The 15,104-nt window shown below is 50.8% G+C and overlaps 1 protein-coding gene across 3 annotated transcripts; it reads left to right on the top strand.

Annotated features, from left to right (window-relative positions):
* The first annotated feature begins 4,426 nt into the window (after nt 1-4,426).
* On the top strand, nt 4,427-9,517 carry FAM124B (family with sequence similarity 124 member B). 3 transcript variants are annotated; one of them, XM_056498605.1, is made up of 3 exons: nt 4,427-4,535; nt 5,996-6,741; nt 8,263-9,517. In XM_056498605.1, exons 2-3 carry the CDS (start codon nt 6,007-6,009, stop codon nt 8,986-8,988), a joined length of 1,461 nt encoding a protein of 486 aa, XP_056354580.1. In that variant the 5' UTR covers nt 4,427-4,535; nt 5,996-6,006; the 3' UTR covers nt 8,989-9,517. The 3 variants fall into 3 exon arrangements, with proteins under 3 accessions (XP_056354580.1, XP_056354578.1, XP_056354579.1); XM_056498603.1 differs by having other exon boundaries at nt 4,457-4,535; nt 5,433-6,741; XM_056498604.1 differs by having other exon boundaries at nt 4,461-4,535; nt 5,438-6,741.
* The last annotated feature ends 5,587 nt before the right edge of the window (nt 9,518-15,104 follow it).

Here is a 15,104-nt window from a genome sequence, read left to right as displayed (position 1 = left end):
AAAGGTACAGGACAATAATTCACCTACTTTTCTGTCCTTTGCTGTGCAGGGAAGTGTTCATAGATTGTGCCCCAAAATGCATTTAATATTCTGAATTTTTCAGCTATGGTTCATGGTTGATGTAACTGCAAGTTTTTCAAGCACAGCCCAGCTTTTTTTAGGGAAGTACATACACACAGACTGGTAAGTGTAATATCTCTGCCTCATTCTGCTCTAAGGCACTGAGGTTTAGGTGGGTGCTTCTGGTCTTCTCAAACACAATCTGACCAGGTTTTTTTTCCCCCACAGATTTTACCTGCAAAGGAAATCTTGCAAATGTGGTGTGATAGGACCCAGCAGCAGTATCTGGGTCTCCAGCCAGCCTGACAGTCTGCCTGCTCTCAGCAGCTGTTTGTCCCAAAGCAAGAAGAAAATTGCTGCTCAGGAGGGAAAGGCCTGTTTCACCTTCCCCAGTCCTGGAACTGCTGACCTGGACTCGCTGTAGACAGGACAAGGAAGTTGTCTGGAGAGCCAAGTGCTCCTGTTTGCCTGAGTAAACTAGGAGGGAGAAAAGGGGGATCCACCAGAAGGTGCAACTTCCAGCTCCTGTTTATGAATAGCATTTATTTCAGCAGTGCTGTTTTGGGAAGGAAAAATTCACAATGAGAAGTCCTTAAGTCCTCAAAATCATGCTACATTAGAGCCTGGTGTGCCTTACAATGCCTTTTGAATTTGTGTGCAGATTTTGCTTTGCAAAGTTACCAGAACATGCCCCAAATCCCAGTAATGCCCGAGTTTCCTAGACCTCGAGAGCCACTTCTGCTAATATTTGTTGGTTGTTTGGATCTTGCTTCTTTTGAAATTCTGTTAAAGATGAGGCTAATGATCTGCAGCTTGTCTGTCACAGCATTTGGTACCAACTTAATTATGCAAATCTGCAGTATAATGTGGGATCCAGGCCAAGACTTTGTTTTAATTAGAAGTTTGGGTGTATTATTCTGTATCTCAGGAAGGTTGTCTTCATGAAAGGCAGTAATTAGAAGCCTTCACAGTGCGTGGGTCTGCCTTGCTCCTTAAGCTGGAGCTTGGCCTGGCTGGCGCGGTCAGCATCTCCTGGGGGCTCGCTCTTAATTAGCACTCGGCAGGGTGCAGTCACGCCCGGCCCTGCTGCTGCCCTTCCAAGAATTCTGTTTGGAGTTGCCTTCAACAATGTTAAATGAAAGCTGATTAAACAAACACTTACTGGGCCCTGCAACTCGGGTTTGTTTAGATCTGCCCGTTTTCTTTTTCTGGAAGATTTTTAATTGATGTGGGATATATATAAAAATTGCTGGGTTAAATCTTTCAGAAATGAGTCTTAAATTCACATGTAGCAGGCTGACTTCCCCCTCGACCACTCTGACCTGTGGAAGTGGATTGACACTGGGGGTGTGGGCAGAGGGATCCTGAAGATGCCATCTTGGGTCAGTGCTAAATGTTGGCTCTTTGAAGTCAAGACACCACAGGAAAAGCTGAGAGAGTTGGGTTTGTTCAATCTCAAGAAGGCTGAGAGGGGATCTAATCAATGTCTATAAGGGGCTGAAGGGAGGGTGTCAAGGGAATGGATCAGGCTCTGCTTTGGGGTGTGAAACAATAGGACAAGAGGCAATGGCAAAACTGATGCCCAGGAATTCCAGCTGAAGGTGAGGAAGAACTTCACTGTGCAGTGACTGAGCACTGAATCAGGTTGCCCAGAGATGCTGTGGGTTAAACTCTAGGCTGAGCTCTGGGTTAAGCTCTGGGCTGAGCTCTGGGTTAAACTCTGGGCTGAGCTTTGGGCTGAGTTCTGGGTTAAGCTCCAGCCTGAGCTCCGGGCTGAGCTCTGGGTTAAGCTCCAGCCTGAGCTCCGGGCTGAGCTCTGGGTTAAGTTCCGGGCTGAGCTCTGGGTTAAGTTCCGGGCTGAGCTCTGGGTTAAGCTCCAGGCTGAGCTCCAGCTCCAGCACAGCCCAGGGCAGCGCTGCCAGGTAGGACAGGCTGCAGCCTGAGCCAGCTCCCTCTGCTCTGCACAGCTGTGTGCTCCTTTCCTTCTCCTCCCTGTGTTTATGTGCTTGGATCCTGACTCACAGTGTGTGGTGGAGCTCTGGATTTTCTGCCTGCTGACAGACCCTTGCTGGATTACTGCTTTCTGATAGCTGGCTAAAAAGAAGAAACAAGAATCGTTGGGAGAGAAGTCTACTGAAATAAATGCAGTAGGTTAGATGGGGTTTTGGTCTTTTGGTCATTGGGTCTTTAGTTTCCTCCAAAGTGACGATGAATTGGAGTCACAGGATTTGAAGAGGCAATCTCTGAAAAGACTTTTGTATTCAAGTAAGGCCTTAATTTTGATTTTTATCTCAGTCTTGTGTATGCTGTATATAATTGTCATCTAGCAGGTTTATTTAGTAGTTTTGTCCTTGTTATAGGCAAAGTTGGTGTAAAACAAAACAAAACAAAAATGTTTTTAAAAGAAATTGGGAAGTCTGAGTCATGTATTTAATGAGGCCTTCTCCCAAGGTGCTTAGGCAATATATACTCAGTCTCTCTCAAGTTAATTATGTTCTAATAATCCTAGTAAAGTACCTTTCTTACAGATGTTGCTCTGAACTTATTAAATCCTGTGGTGCATCATCAGTTTTGGTGGTGTCAGCTGGAGCAAAGGACTGAGCAGTGCAGAGGACTAGGCACAACTCAGGAGCTGATTATGAAAATGAATTTTTAATTATTATGCTGTGACTTTCCACTGTAGGATTTTAGACTTATAGCAGACAGTATGCACTGAGGCTTCACACCATAAAGTGTTTATTAGTTGTTTACACTTGGACTTTAATTTGTGCAGGGCTTACCAGGGTATGCATTAGTGCCAGATACAAATGTTCATATTTGTCCTGCTCTTACACATAGCTGGGGTGCCCCAGCAGCTTCCTGTATGTTCTGCTGTGTTACCAGTCCCTGCCATGTGGGAATGGGGCCCCAGCTTTTTTGAGTCCCATATCAGAATTGTTCACCCCTCCTCCCCTCAGCAAAGTGACTTTTCACGTAAGATTGAACTGCTATTTTTCTAATCTCCTGAAGAAATCTGTCTTGGCATTCTGTAGGTCAGTATGAAAAATGTGCTTTTCCACTTGGCAGCCAGACTGCAAAGCTGGGGGAAGGGGAGGCAGAGAGGAAGGCAAGGATTCATTCCATTCAGGGATCAGAGTGAAATCAGCACTTTGCTTTTCGTAGATGACCCAGCAAAGGCCAGCACTTTGTTCTGGGGGCAGCCATCCCTTTTCCCCTGAGACCAGCAGTGGATGAAGGGTCTTGGCTCACCAGGCTGCAGCAGTGAGGGCCACTGCAGTCAGGCTTTATCCCAATGTTTGGGGGCACAATAGACTGGAGACAAAGTGAGTGCATTGTCCGAGGCTGAGGAGCCTGATTTGAGCCCTTCCCCAAGGATATTTAGTAGTCAGAGCAAGTGGAAGAGGAACAGAAGTGTTTGGCTGGTGGGGCTGCCCTCCTCTGCAGGAGAGGGTCAGGCAAAGGCTGAGGTTCAGCTCAGCTCATCTCATCTCCTGTCCCTTGTAGGAGGATTGGTAGGTTCTCCTGACCCAGAGCTGCTGGAGAGCTGAGAACCAGACCTAAAGTGTTCTCCAGGCAGCCTCATCAGGTGGAGCTTCAGATTTGAGATGGCTTCCCTGTCTCACCTCAGCAAGCACAGAAGAAACACATGGTGGAAGCTTCAGGGTTTAACCCTTTTTGTGAGTAAGGCTCAGTTTTTTGGCTGTTGTAAAAACAGAAGAAATGCTGCACACCTTCAGCAGCCTCTGTGGGCGGCATCTGCCCATCTGGAAAACAGATTGGCTCCCCCTGGCCACAGCAGGATCTGGGGAGGGCCAAGTTTCTGCATCATTCCTTAACCAGCCCTTGCTTCCACAGCTGCTCTGCAAGAATTGATGTCCCCCGGTCACCTTCACCACACTGCTGTGGCTGCCCACTGATTTTATCCAGCAGACTGGAGCAGGGATGGGGCTGAGAGCTGCACAAGCCAGCAGTGATGGCACTGCACGAGGAAAGCAGTGCTTGCCCCTCCTTGCTCCCTCTTCTCTGCCCTGAGAGGGAGCAGTTTGCAGGGGCAGGAGTGGGGGTCCTGCTCCCAGGGAGAAGGGGGACTGGAGAAGGCACTGGGGCTGTGGTGTGGTAGCAGCCCAAGGATCTTCACCTGGGATGGGAATAAGGGAACCTGCTCGTGGGAGCTGCTTCCAGCTGCAAACCAAGCCCTGGTGAACTTACTTCGTTTTGGTGTTTTCCTGTACAGGCAAATTCCCCTGTCCTTCACAGGCAGGAAGGCAGATGACTGCCTGCCCCTGCCCTGTAGCAAGGAGTTGATGAATCATTTCCTTTTCCATATTTTAGTGAAATTGTGTTGTTCAGAGCTCATCTAGAGCATTTTAATGTTTTGAGCACTTGCACTCTTCTCTTCACTCTCTTCCTGCAATTGTCTGAAGATTTTTTTTCTCCCTCACAACAGCAGCTGTTACTTGCTCGAAGTGTTGCAGGTGAGTGCAAAATAATTTTTTCCCTCATTTTCTATACAGGCTTTTTTTATTTTTATTGTACATATGTGTCAGTGTAGCTTTTAAAGCATAAATGTGAGTTTCTACCAGTGGAAGAGATCTCCCTAAAGAAAACCAAGGCTTTGCTGCTTGCAGCTTTTGACCTTGGAGGTTTAACTTAGTTGAATATAAAGCTAGGGTCATATTAAAAAAAATAGTTCAGAATTTTGAATAATAGACTTATTAATGCTGGGATTTCTTAACAGTGAACCACTGCTTTATGTGCTTGGCTGTTTGAGAGGGAAGTTAGAATGTCAACAGAGAGAGATGTGCTGGTCTTAATTAGATGGAGCTGGACAGATGACTAGAAGCCCGAGTTTTGATTTAAATACTGGCTACAGTGGGGGCAGTTCTGTACAGGAAGTGGGTCTGGCTTGACCTGTATTGTGTTGCTCCTAGGCTGGCAAATAGGGAGGTGAAGGGACAGTGATTTATTGTCCAGACACTAGAAGAGACCTGGAAAGAAGTGTATTTTCAGCATTCCTGTTGTAGCTTATGCAGTAAGCTAAGTACCAGTATGTAAACCCAAGGAGCAAGAGAAAAACCATTGGACTTTGATTAAGGCCGCATGGGTATCTCAGGAAAAAAAATTAAATAAATAAATAAAGGAAGAAAAAGAAGCAAAGAGGGCACTGAATTTTATGGGCAATGTACAATAACCCAGAACAGGTTTCCAGTTAGGCAGCAAGCTGCCTGTGTTGTGAAGGGTGTAACTAGGAGTCAAGATTTTTTCCCAAAGCTCCTCTTTCCTGATTTATATCTGCCTTTATTGTTATCTGTTATGTTCACATGGCTGGGTTTTTTCTTTTGTTATTTTGTTTTCCTTCCTTGTTTTCAAAGAATAGCTTATCTGTGTGCCCCAGAAGGGTGGGACTCACAGAGATCACAGGCTTTTACAATGAGCCAAAGCCAGCCTGCTGAGTACAAGAAAATTTGCTGAGGGTTTCAGCCATGGACTTTGCAAAAGGCAGTGATTGCTTTGGTGGGACTCAGCTGGTCCAGAACAGCACTGCAGAGACACAAGTGAGCATCACCTCATCCTGGAAAATCACTGCTTGTGTGCCACTGCTGTGCATCTCTGCTGTCCTGTGTTGTGAACGACAGGAGCAGGAGGGCCCAGAGCTGTTTCTGGACACTTGGGTCGCATGTACTCAGTGATGAGAGCTCCAGAGCTGGGAATGAGCCTTGAGCCGAGCTCTGCTGGGATGTACCTGGGACCGCTCGCTTAAAGCCTTGTCGCTCTGCAGCTGCCCCTCTGCGTGTTCACTGTGCTCAGCCTCAGGTTACTGCAAAGCCTGGAGGAGTCTGAACTCATTCTGTTCAAGGCTCAGACTACACCCTTGTGCTCCTGAGGCAAAGACTAAAAGGAAGGCACCAATTTGTCTGTTTTAATTTTCTGCCAGGAGTCGTTGCAATGGATGATGGAGCAGAGTCTCTGATGACTGTGCATCTCCTCACCCACTTGGGACACTCATTTCCTCTGCAGCAAACTCTGGATCGGCTTTTGGAGTGGCTCTGCCTGGACATTCGCCTTTTCCTGGTGTCTGAGCGAGTTCCTCCACTGAAGTACTACGAGAGATACCGCAAGAGGAGCTGCAGCTTTCCCGGAATATCCGTCCTCCTTTTTCTGCACGAGGACTTGGGAGAAGAACGGATTTTCCAGGTGCACGAGCAATTCCAGCGCCCTCCCTGGCGCTACCAGCGAGCCCAGTTTGCCAAAGGGCGAAGCCCCCGCTGTGCCTGTGCCCCGTGCCAGCAGGACTTCTATGGGCTGGGCGAGCAGCTGCCCGTGTGGGGCATCAGGCGGGTGCACTGCGGCCCCGAAATTCTGCGGGTCACGCTGTACTGCAGCTTTGAGAACTACGAGGACGCAGTGAGGCTGTACGAGCTGATCCTGCGGAGGGAAGGCGCCCTGCAGGGCAGCACCCTGTGTGTGTTCGTGGTGCACAGCGCCCCGCACGCGGCCGTGCAGCTGTGCCTCACGCAGCTGCCCGCCGGGGTGGCGGCCCGGCCCAGCGGCTCGGCAGCGCTGCAGTTCAAGGTGCGGGACATCGGGCAGCTGGTGCCCCTGCTGCCCAACCCCTGCGTTCCCATCAGCAGCACCAGGTGGCAAACGCAGGACTATGAGGGAAACACAATTCTGCTCAAGGTATGTGTGTCTGTGGTGCTCTCAAGTGGAGGTTTATCTGCTTTTTTCCAAGGAAAGCAGGACAGGTTCAAAATGGAAATTATGATTTTGTTTGTTCATGTTTTCTTTTGAATTTGTGAATGCAGTAATGGGTGTCTGCCAGTGCTGTGATGCTGTTGATAAATACAAGCACTGATCCTTGGAATGTTTTTGTAAAGTTAAATTAACATCGTTACTGTTTGCCTGAAATGCAGATTATTAATGCTTTCAAATGCACGCTCACACTAGCTTAACATCTTCCTTCCTCTGCCTCAAAAAAATGATCGTAGCAGCCTAATCTTTTTCTGATAAGTCATTGCTGTATAAATGTTTTCAAAGCAGATTTTTGACATCCAAAACCAGAAGTTTTGTAAGTGTAATGTTGATACAGCACCACCTGCAATCAAGGTTGTGAGATCACAAGTGAGTTGCAGTTGGGCAAAAGTGATGAAGAGATGTGTCCTAGGAAATCTCTGCTTTTTCTGTGGAAGTGTGCAGTCCAGACTTTATAGGAATACAAATTTTTTAAAAATGACGAAGTCTGTGCTGAGATCATATGTAGTGAGAATTATACGTGTCAGTAGACTGGCAGTTTGGCTCAGTGTGCTTTCTTTCCATTGTAATAACCTCTCCCACCTCTGGTTATTTTTTCTTGCAATTTGGATTTTAAATTATTTACCCTGGCTTTTTATTTTTCCTTCCAGAATTCCTCTGTTACAGGTAAAGTTAACTACTTGGTTCAGCCTGTTTTTATGCTGCTCTGAGCACTAATTTTAGGGCAGCCCTTGCTGCCTCAGTCAATACCAATTTATAAACTGGTTTTCAGCCTCTCAGAGTGGTCAAGGCCCGGGGTATCTTCACATAGATTTGAAGTTGGTACTACCTGAAGCAGGAGACTGGGCCAGGTGACCTCCAAATGTCCCTTCCTAAATTACTCTGTGGCTCTTCCTGCTGTAATACAAGGTCTTTGAGCTGACAGATGCACATGAATTCACTGGCAGGAAATTTGGAAGCTTTTTTTGGGATGTGACCATGCTGCACTGTGCTCCTCGCAAAGGAAGGTGTAATCCTCTTGAACTTGAGGATGTATCTTGTGTCCAAGCTCCAGACAGCAGGCTGACAGCCTAGTGCTTTATTCAACTAGTGCTTTATGCAACTCTTCAGCCCATATTGTAAATCTTTCTTCTAAGTACCTGCAATTTACCCCCCTGCCCTGACCTTCTGCTGTATTGTAAATTAAATCCAAGGCTTTGCTCACAGACTCCACACAGAGCTGTCATTCCCCCCTGGGTAACTGGCAGTGGCTCTCCTATCCAAGTGTTTGTCTAGGTTCCCCTGGAAAGCAATGTGGATTTTTTGTATCCACAATTTACTTTGGCCTTTCTTCCCCAGGTGCACTGACTCAGGCTGCAGGTGACCCCAGCACAGCGAGGCTGGGCATGAGCATCATCCTTGGTCAAGGCAGAACTGTGTGATAACTGGGCTCTCTCTAATTTTCCACAGGTTCAAAGCAGCTCCAGGACCCTTGAAACAAACATCGGGCTTTCCCAGCAGCATAATAATGCAGGCAGTGGAAGAATCCCGCAGGACTGTATGCCAGCGCCTCTCCCTGTAAAGCAGGGTAATCCCGGGCGGAGAAGCCAGGAGGTCAGAGCTGTGAAGGGTGGAGCAGAATCCGACCCGAGTGCAGCCCTTGCCTCTGAGCAAGCCAGCAGTGACCTCCAGAGGCCCGTGTGCTCTCCTGGCGGTGTCACAGCATCCCGGCCGGGCTGGGCAGCGGCGCCGCGGTGCGGGCAGGCGGGCAGCGGGCAGCGGGCTGCGCTCCCGGAGAGCCGCCGGCACCGCGGGGCCGGGGCCGGCACCGGCACCGGCACCGGCACCGGCACCGGCACCGGCACCGGCACCGGCACCGGCACCGGCGGGGACAGCGCGCTGCCCGCGGGCACTCCCGGCCGCTGCCCGCTCGGCCGCTTCCCCCGGGCCCTGCGGAGCAGCCTCCAGACCCTGCAGGGCAGCCCCCAGCCCCTGCCATCCCCCCGGACCCTGCAGGGCAGCCCCCAGCCCCTGCCATCGACCGGGACCGGCGCTGCCCGGCCCGCCCCGGACGGGGCGCGGCTGCCGGGAGCCGCCGGCAGAAGGAGCAGAGCGGCGCACGGAGCTCCGCAAACAGCGCGGGCCAGCCCTGCACACCCAGCGGAGCACCAGGAGGAGCAGGAATTCTTTATATGACTGAAGCCAGACGTGCCGGACGGACTCATCCTTCCCATAGGACGTGCTGCTCAGGGTGTACCTCTGCAGCTGTGAGACCCCACTGGGGGTCGCTGAGGCAGACACTGAACTTCCACGGAGGAATGCTAAGGAGGCTGCAGGAAAAATTACACTGTATTCACAGAAAGTTGTTGTTTTGGTTTGTTTCTTTTTTAACGCACAGTAGGAGAGGGGTTTGTTGTGCACTGAATGGGAATAAGCCGTATGACTCATACAGCTGTTCTAAAATGCTAAAAAATAGACAGTGACATCTTCAGATGGGTTTGGAATGTGCAGTTTGCCTGAGCTGCCCAAGCAGCTGGGTGCCCCCAGCCGTGGGGTCTCAGCATCCCTGGCCAGGACACACTGGAACAAGGTCGTGGCATGGTCACAGGGGTTATGCTGGCGTTCCTTTGTGTTCCTTCTTGCTTCCCATGTTGTTGGTATTTAAAACCTACAATGTTGTCAATTTTATGCAAGATTTGAAACATAGGAATATTATTTTAAATATTTCTCAAGAAAAATATTTCTAGCGAAACCTTTTTCCCAACTCAGCACAGTATGGGCAAAAGACACACACTTGAAGAGAAGTGCCAGTAAAACCTGCAGTTGCCTATTCATGTGACACTTAAAATAAACACAGCAACAGGCCAGGCTTTTGTTAAACCAGTGTGCAATTAGCAGGCAATCCTAGCTGGGTTTTAATTAACTGAAGACAAGAGAAGTTAAGAGTCTTGGAGGGAATTGCTAAATCCTCAAGAGTAAAAAGGAGGGGAGAAATGCAGTTTTGATTCAGCATCAACAGATGCTGAAATAACTCCCGTCTTGATCAGTTTTCTTTCTCAAGTAGGATTAAATAAATCTCAGAGGGAAAGAGATGGGAAGAATATGAAGGAGGAGTGAAATTATTCAAAGAAAAGCCACATCTGATCATACTTACCTTCAAAGGTAAGTACAACAAAGAGGTATTTTCTCCCATAAATGTATCTGAATTCTGGAGGGGATATAGGGAAGTCCCAGCAGGTGCTGCCCTGCCAAGTGATGCTCATCAACCCTTCAATTTGGGGACCAAAGCCTACAGAACAGAACACTTCATTCACTGGACACTTACAAACATCCCCCAGGTTTTCACAAACTATGCAAACACTGTGGACTTTCTAATGAACCCTGCTGTGATGTGTTGCATCTACAAGGGTGATTATTTAATCTTTCCTAGCACTAGAAAATGAGCAGGGCTTTTCAGAGCTGGAGGAAATGTCTGCTCAGTAGGGAAGCAGCCAAGAGGAGCTGGCAGGGGCTGGTTCTCTGTGTGTGTGAGGGTGGGCTGGAGGCACAGGGGAGAGCAGGGGGCTCAGAGTAGGGCAGTGCTCTCTAAAACACGAGGTTACAGACCTGCAGTGGGCATGGATGGGAATTAAGGCAGAAGTGGGATTCCTGGGAGAAACAGCTTTAAAGAGAGATTTCTTGGCCTTCTCTCTACTCTCTCCTGCCAAAGGTACTTGAGTGTGGCTATTTAGCATAATCTTATTTTACCTAAAGAAAAAGGCAGAAGGTCAGTATCTAGCCTGGGGGAAATGCTTCATCATTTGAGGAAAAAAAAAGGGACAGTTTTACCTGCCTGCAGCAGATCATGGAAAAGAGCTTCAAGTCAAAGGAAAATGGCTCTGAAAATATTGCTTTTAACAGTGAACATGTAAAATCCTTGTATTTTAAGCACAGGATATCTAGTACAAATTCTGTATTACACAGGCAGGTGTGCAAGGTGTGTTAGGTCAGAGGGCACATTTCTCCATGGACAGATTCAGTAGTGGAAGGCAAAGATTCACATTTCCCAGACTGTTCATATCTCTGCAGCCTCTGTTTTATACTTTTCCCTTGCACACTGTGGCACTTCCTTCAGGCTTTTAAAAAAGTCTAATAAGGAACACAGGCTGGCAGGGCCTGTGGAAGGTCTGTGTCTCAAACAGCCTGAGAGGAGCTTGTGCTAAGCAGCCAGAGGGAATGGATGCATGAGCTGTGTGGGGCTGGCAAGGCTGGCAGTGAGCTCAGCCAGGGCTTCCCATCCCATGTGCTGCTCCCAGCAAAGCACACTGGGGAGAACAGGCTTGGTGGGAAACTGGAGAGGGAGTTTGACAAGTTATGCTTGTGAAGGAAGGGAAATGCAGTGGGATTTTTACTTTGGTGTGTGTCGAGCTTGGTATGGATTCACTCTGGTGGGAATGGCTCTGTCCTGGCTGTGACCACTGGGACAATGGTGCTGTGGATGAGCTGCTCATTCCCTTGATGGACAGCAGCCAAGGTGGCCATTGATTAACACCCTCTAACCAGGATTTTAATTTTGAGGTGTGCGCACTTTGGGGGCAGTGGGATCCTGCTCTGTATCAGGCAGTGCCGTGCCCAGGAGTAGGGACATGGCCCTGGGACTCCTGTGAGCCACTGGGTGACCCCATTCCCAGAGGGGGCAGAGATGCTGCCAGGTGCTCAAGGGATGAGGATGAACAGTCCCATCCCTACTGAAAGGCTTTTCTCCTGACCACTGGCACAGGCTGGGTGATGGAGGGGGGAAATCTGTTCTTGCAGGAGCAGGGTGTGTGCTGAGAGAGGGAGCTGTGGGCAGTGGGGATCAGAGAAACAAAACTTGCTCTGGGGTCACTTTAACACAACCTGAAGGGTTGCTGTTGCTTTTTTTTTTTTTTTTTTTTTTTGTTTAGCCCCTGGCAACAGAAATTGTGTCTTTTGTCTCCTCTGAAGCAAGCACAGAGGTATTTCTGAGGGATGAGTTGCCCAGGAGCAGCGGGAGCACTCCCTGATGCCTGGATACGAGCACAAAGGCAGGGATGCTCCCTTGTTCCCCACTGCTGGCGTGGGCAGCAGCCAGGAAACCCTGCAGAGGTCAGTGAGATCACAGGCTCGGCCTCTCATGGTAAAGAGAAACTGGCAAGCTTGATTCTTTCTTCTCTCCTGAATTCTTGGCCAAATTCAGCTATCATGAACGCCCTGGTAAATCCTGAGGCAGTCCTTTGAGTCTTCCCAGATTTACACTGGTGGGTCTGGGAAGGGACTTTTATTCACCTGTGTTGGTGCCGTGCTCTGTACCCAGTACAAACAAAGCTTTGCAGCCGCTTGGTAGAGAAAAATACACGTTTCAGAAATCTCATGTTTGTAACAGGAGCACAAACCAGAAATTGTCTCGTTCTCTGAAGGTGAGTGTGGCAGCTGCAGCCCCTGCACGGGCTGTGTCATCGGGGCCACTGGCCACCTGTGCAGGGCTGGAGCAGCCGTGGTCACCTCCTCTACTGTCCCGTCACCTCTTGGTTTTTGCAGATTTTCCAGATCATTGTTGTTATGGTTATTTTTGGTGTTTTGGTGTTGTTATTGTTATACAGTTAGGTTTGTTGTCCCCGTGTGTCGCGGCTGGGCGGGGTGCGGGGACTGCGGGGCCGGTCCCGCCCGAGCCTGTGCCACCAGCTCCGCCTGCTGCCCGCACACGGCATCCTTCCGCTGCTTGTGTCCCCGTCCCCGGTGTCTCCTCTCCCCGTGTGTCCCTGTGCCCGTGTGTCCCTGTCCCCGGTGCGTCCTTGTCCCCCTGTGCCCGGTGTGTCCCCGTCCCCGTGTGCCCGTCCCCGTGTGTCCCTGTCCCCTGGTGTGTCCCTATCCCCCGTGTGTCCCCGTCCCGTTGTGTCCCCATCCCCGTGTTTCCCCGTCCCGGTGTGTCCCTGTCCCGGCGTCCCCGTCCCCGGTGTGTCCCTGTCCCGGTGTGTCCCTGTCCCGGCGTCCCCGTCCCCGGTGTGTCCCTGTCCCGGTGTGTCCCTATCCCCGGTGTGTCCCTGTCCCCGGTGTGTCCCTGTCCCGGTGTGTCCCTGTCCCGGTGTGTCCCTGTGCCCGGTGTGTCCCTGTCCCCGGTGTGTCCCTGTGCCCGGTGTGTCCCTATCCCCGGTGTGTCCCTGTCCCGGTGTGTCCCTGTCCCGGTGTCCCGTCTCCGGTGTGTCCCTATCCCCGGTGTGTCCCTGTCCCGGTGTGTCCCTGTCCCGGTGTGTCCCGTGCCCGTGTGTCCCTGTGCCCGGTGTGTCCCTGTCCCCGGTGTGTCCCTGTCCCCGGTTGTGTCCCTATCCCCCCTGTCCCGGTGTGTCCCTGTCCCGGTGTGTCCTTTTCCCCCTATCCCCGGTGTGTCCCTGTCCCCGGTGTGTCCCTGTGCCCGTGTGTCCCTATCCCCGGTGTGTCCGCGTCGGGGGTGTCCTGTCCCCGGTGTGTCCCTGTCCCGGTGTGTCCCTGTCCCCGGTGTGTCCCGATCCCCGGTGTGTCCCTGTCCCGGTGTGTCCCTGTCCCGGTATGTCCCTGTCCCGGTGTGTCCCTGTGCCCAGGTGTGTCCCTGTCCCCGGTGTGTCCCTGTCCCGGTGTGTCCCTGTCCCGGTGTGTCCCTATCCCCGGTGTGTCCCTGTCCCGGTGTGTCCCCGTCCCCGGTGTGTCCCTATCCCCGGTGTGTCCCCGTCCCCGGTGTGTCCCTGTCCCGGTGTCCCTGTCCCCGGTGTGTCCCTGTCCCGGTGTGTCCCTGTCCCGGTGTCCCGTCCCCAGGGCCGGCGGGGCTGTGCGGGCGGCAGTGCGATCCGGGCTCGGGGTGTTCTTTCCCCCAGTCTGCCTCCGCCTCCTGCCCGCCCAGCCCGAGCAGCGCCGGGTCCCGCCGGGAGGGCGATGCTGCTGCTGCGGCTCCGCTGTCCCGACAGAAAGGTGTGAGCTGCCTGCAGCCAGCCCCGGCCGGGCTCTGCACTCCTGCCTCCGCCTTTGCCTTTCTGCAGCATCCCATCTCCGAGCCCAGCCGTGCTCCAGCGTGTCTCCGTATCAGTGCCTGTCCCCACCCTTCCAGCGGCTTTTAATCCTCACTTTCATTAACACCAAATTAGCCTGATAGATTAGAAAGCAATAGAGGTACTAATAACAAAGAAAGCCCATTTCTCTCTCATTCATTAATTCTCTCTTGACAGCAAAATAGTCAATTAAGGAGATCTGTCATGTAAGTGAGAGGGGAAAATAGAGTTGTTCTTAATGTGTTTCACTGTTTTTTGGCAGCCACAGTCACTGATGCTGTGCAATGTCATGTGCAGTTGTTACTGTGCATCTGCTGTGTGTAAGAAGAGTTGATGTAGTACTGGCAAGATTGCTACAAAGATGTTTTACTAGAAAATGCTATGAATTCTCCCTTTTCATCAGTAGCTGAGCACTGAATGATCACTCTAGGACAGAGGTGATGGAGCAGGGCAGGGAGTGAGGAGTGAGACCTTTGCTTTGGCAGGGCAGAGCTGGAGGAGATACAGAGCATTCCAGGTCATGTGTTTCTCTCTATACCTCACACACAAAGTGAATTATGAAGCTCAAAGGCTCTGAGGCTTTGCTTTTCTCTAATCAGGAACAGGAAACTTCTGCTGGAGCCAAAGTGAAGCCGAAGGAGAGGTGTGGGCTGTGAGAGGGACACAGAGGGCCTGGGGTCTCCCTGTGGTTCCCTGTATGTGTGGCACACATCCTTCTCTCCCTCCCATCATTCCCTGTAGGTTTGCAATCAGGAGAATTCTCTGCAGCCCCACTGCAGCCTGGAACTCCCTGCCCGTCCTTCCTGGCACCTCCTGCACACAAACTCGGCTTTGCAGCAGCTGCTTGCTCCTGTGTGATGTAGATGTAAGGTCTTGCTGCTGGATTTTGCTGAGCAAACCTCCAAATGTTAGTCATGCCAGTCTGACAGACCAGCTGGGGTGGGACATGCACATGTTCGGGCAGGGGGCTCAGCTGGGACTGAGCTCCCATCACCTCAGGGTGATCACTCTGTCACACCCCTCCTCTGCCACAGGCAGGTGTGCCTGCAGCCTGGGCTCCAGCAGCAAGCTGTGTCCTGGAACTGTGCTCTCCTCAGTCTGAGCTGTCCCCCATCAACTTTGTTCTCAGGAAAAGCTGCTCATTTGCAATGCAATATCCTAAACTGAACACCCCAAATACTTAGAACCTCACTGAAGAGTCAGAGATATTCCCCACCCCCAAACCATAACAGCAGTAATAGAGAATAGCAAAACACAGATGTTACAATAAGAGCTTCTTTCCTATTCCCATATATT

Source organism: Oenanthe melanoleuca, chromosome 9 (genome assembly GCF_029582105.1).
Source record: "Oenanthe melanoleuca isolate GR-GAL-2019-014 chromosome 9, OMel1.0, whole genome shotgun sequence".
Classification (NCBI taxonomy): Eukaryota; Metazoa; Chordata; class Aves; order Passeriformes; family Muscicapidae; genus Oenanthe; species Oenanthe melanoleuca.
The sequence above is the reverse complement of the archived record's forward strand: the minus strand, read 5'-3'. Positions and strand labels throughout refer to the sequence as shown.

What these genes read in the sequence shown, in the direction of transcription:
- FAM124B (XM_056498605.1), top strand. Translation starts at nt 6,007, where the DNA reads ATGGATGATGGAGCAGAGTCTCTGATGACTGTGCATCTCCTCACCCAC. An exon ending in GAAACACAATTCTGCTCAAG is followed by an intron (nt 6,742 to 8,262) that starts GTATGTGTGTCT and finishes AATTTTCCACAG; the next exon opens with GTTCAAAGCAGCTCCAGGAC.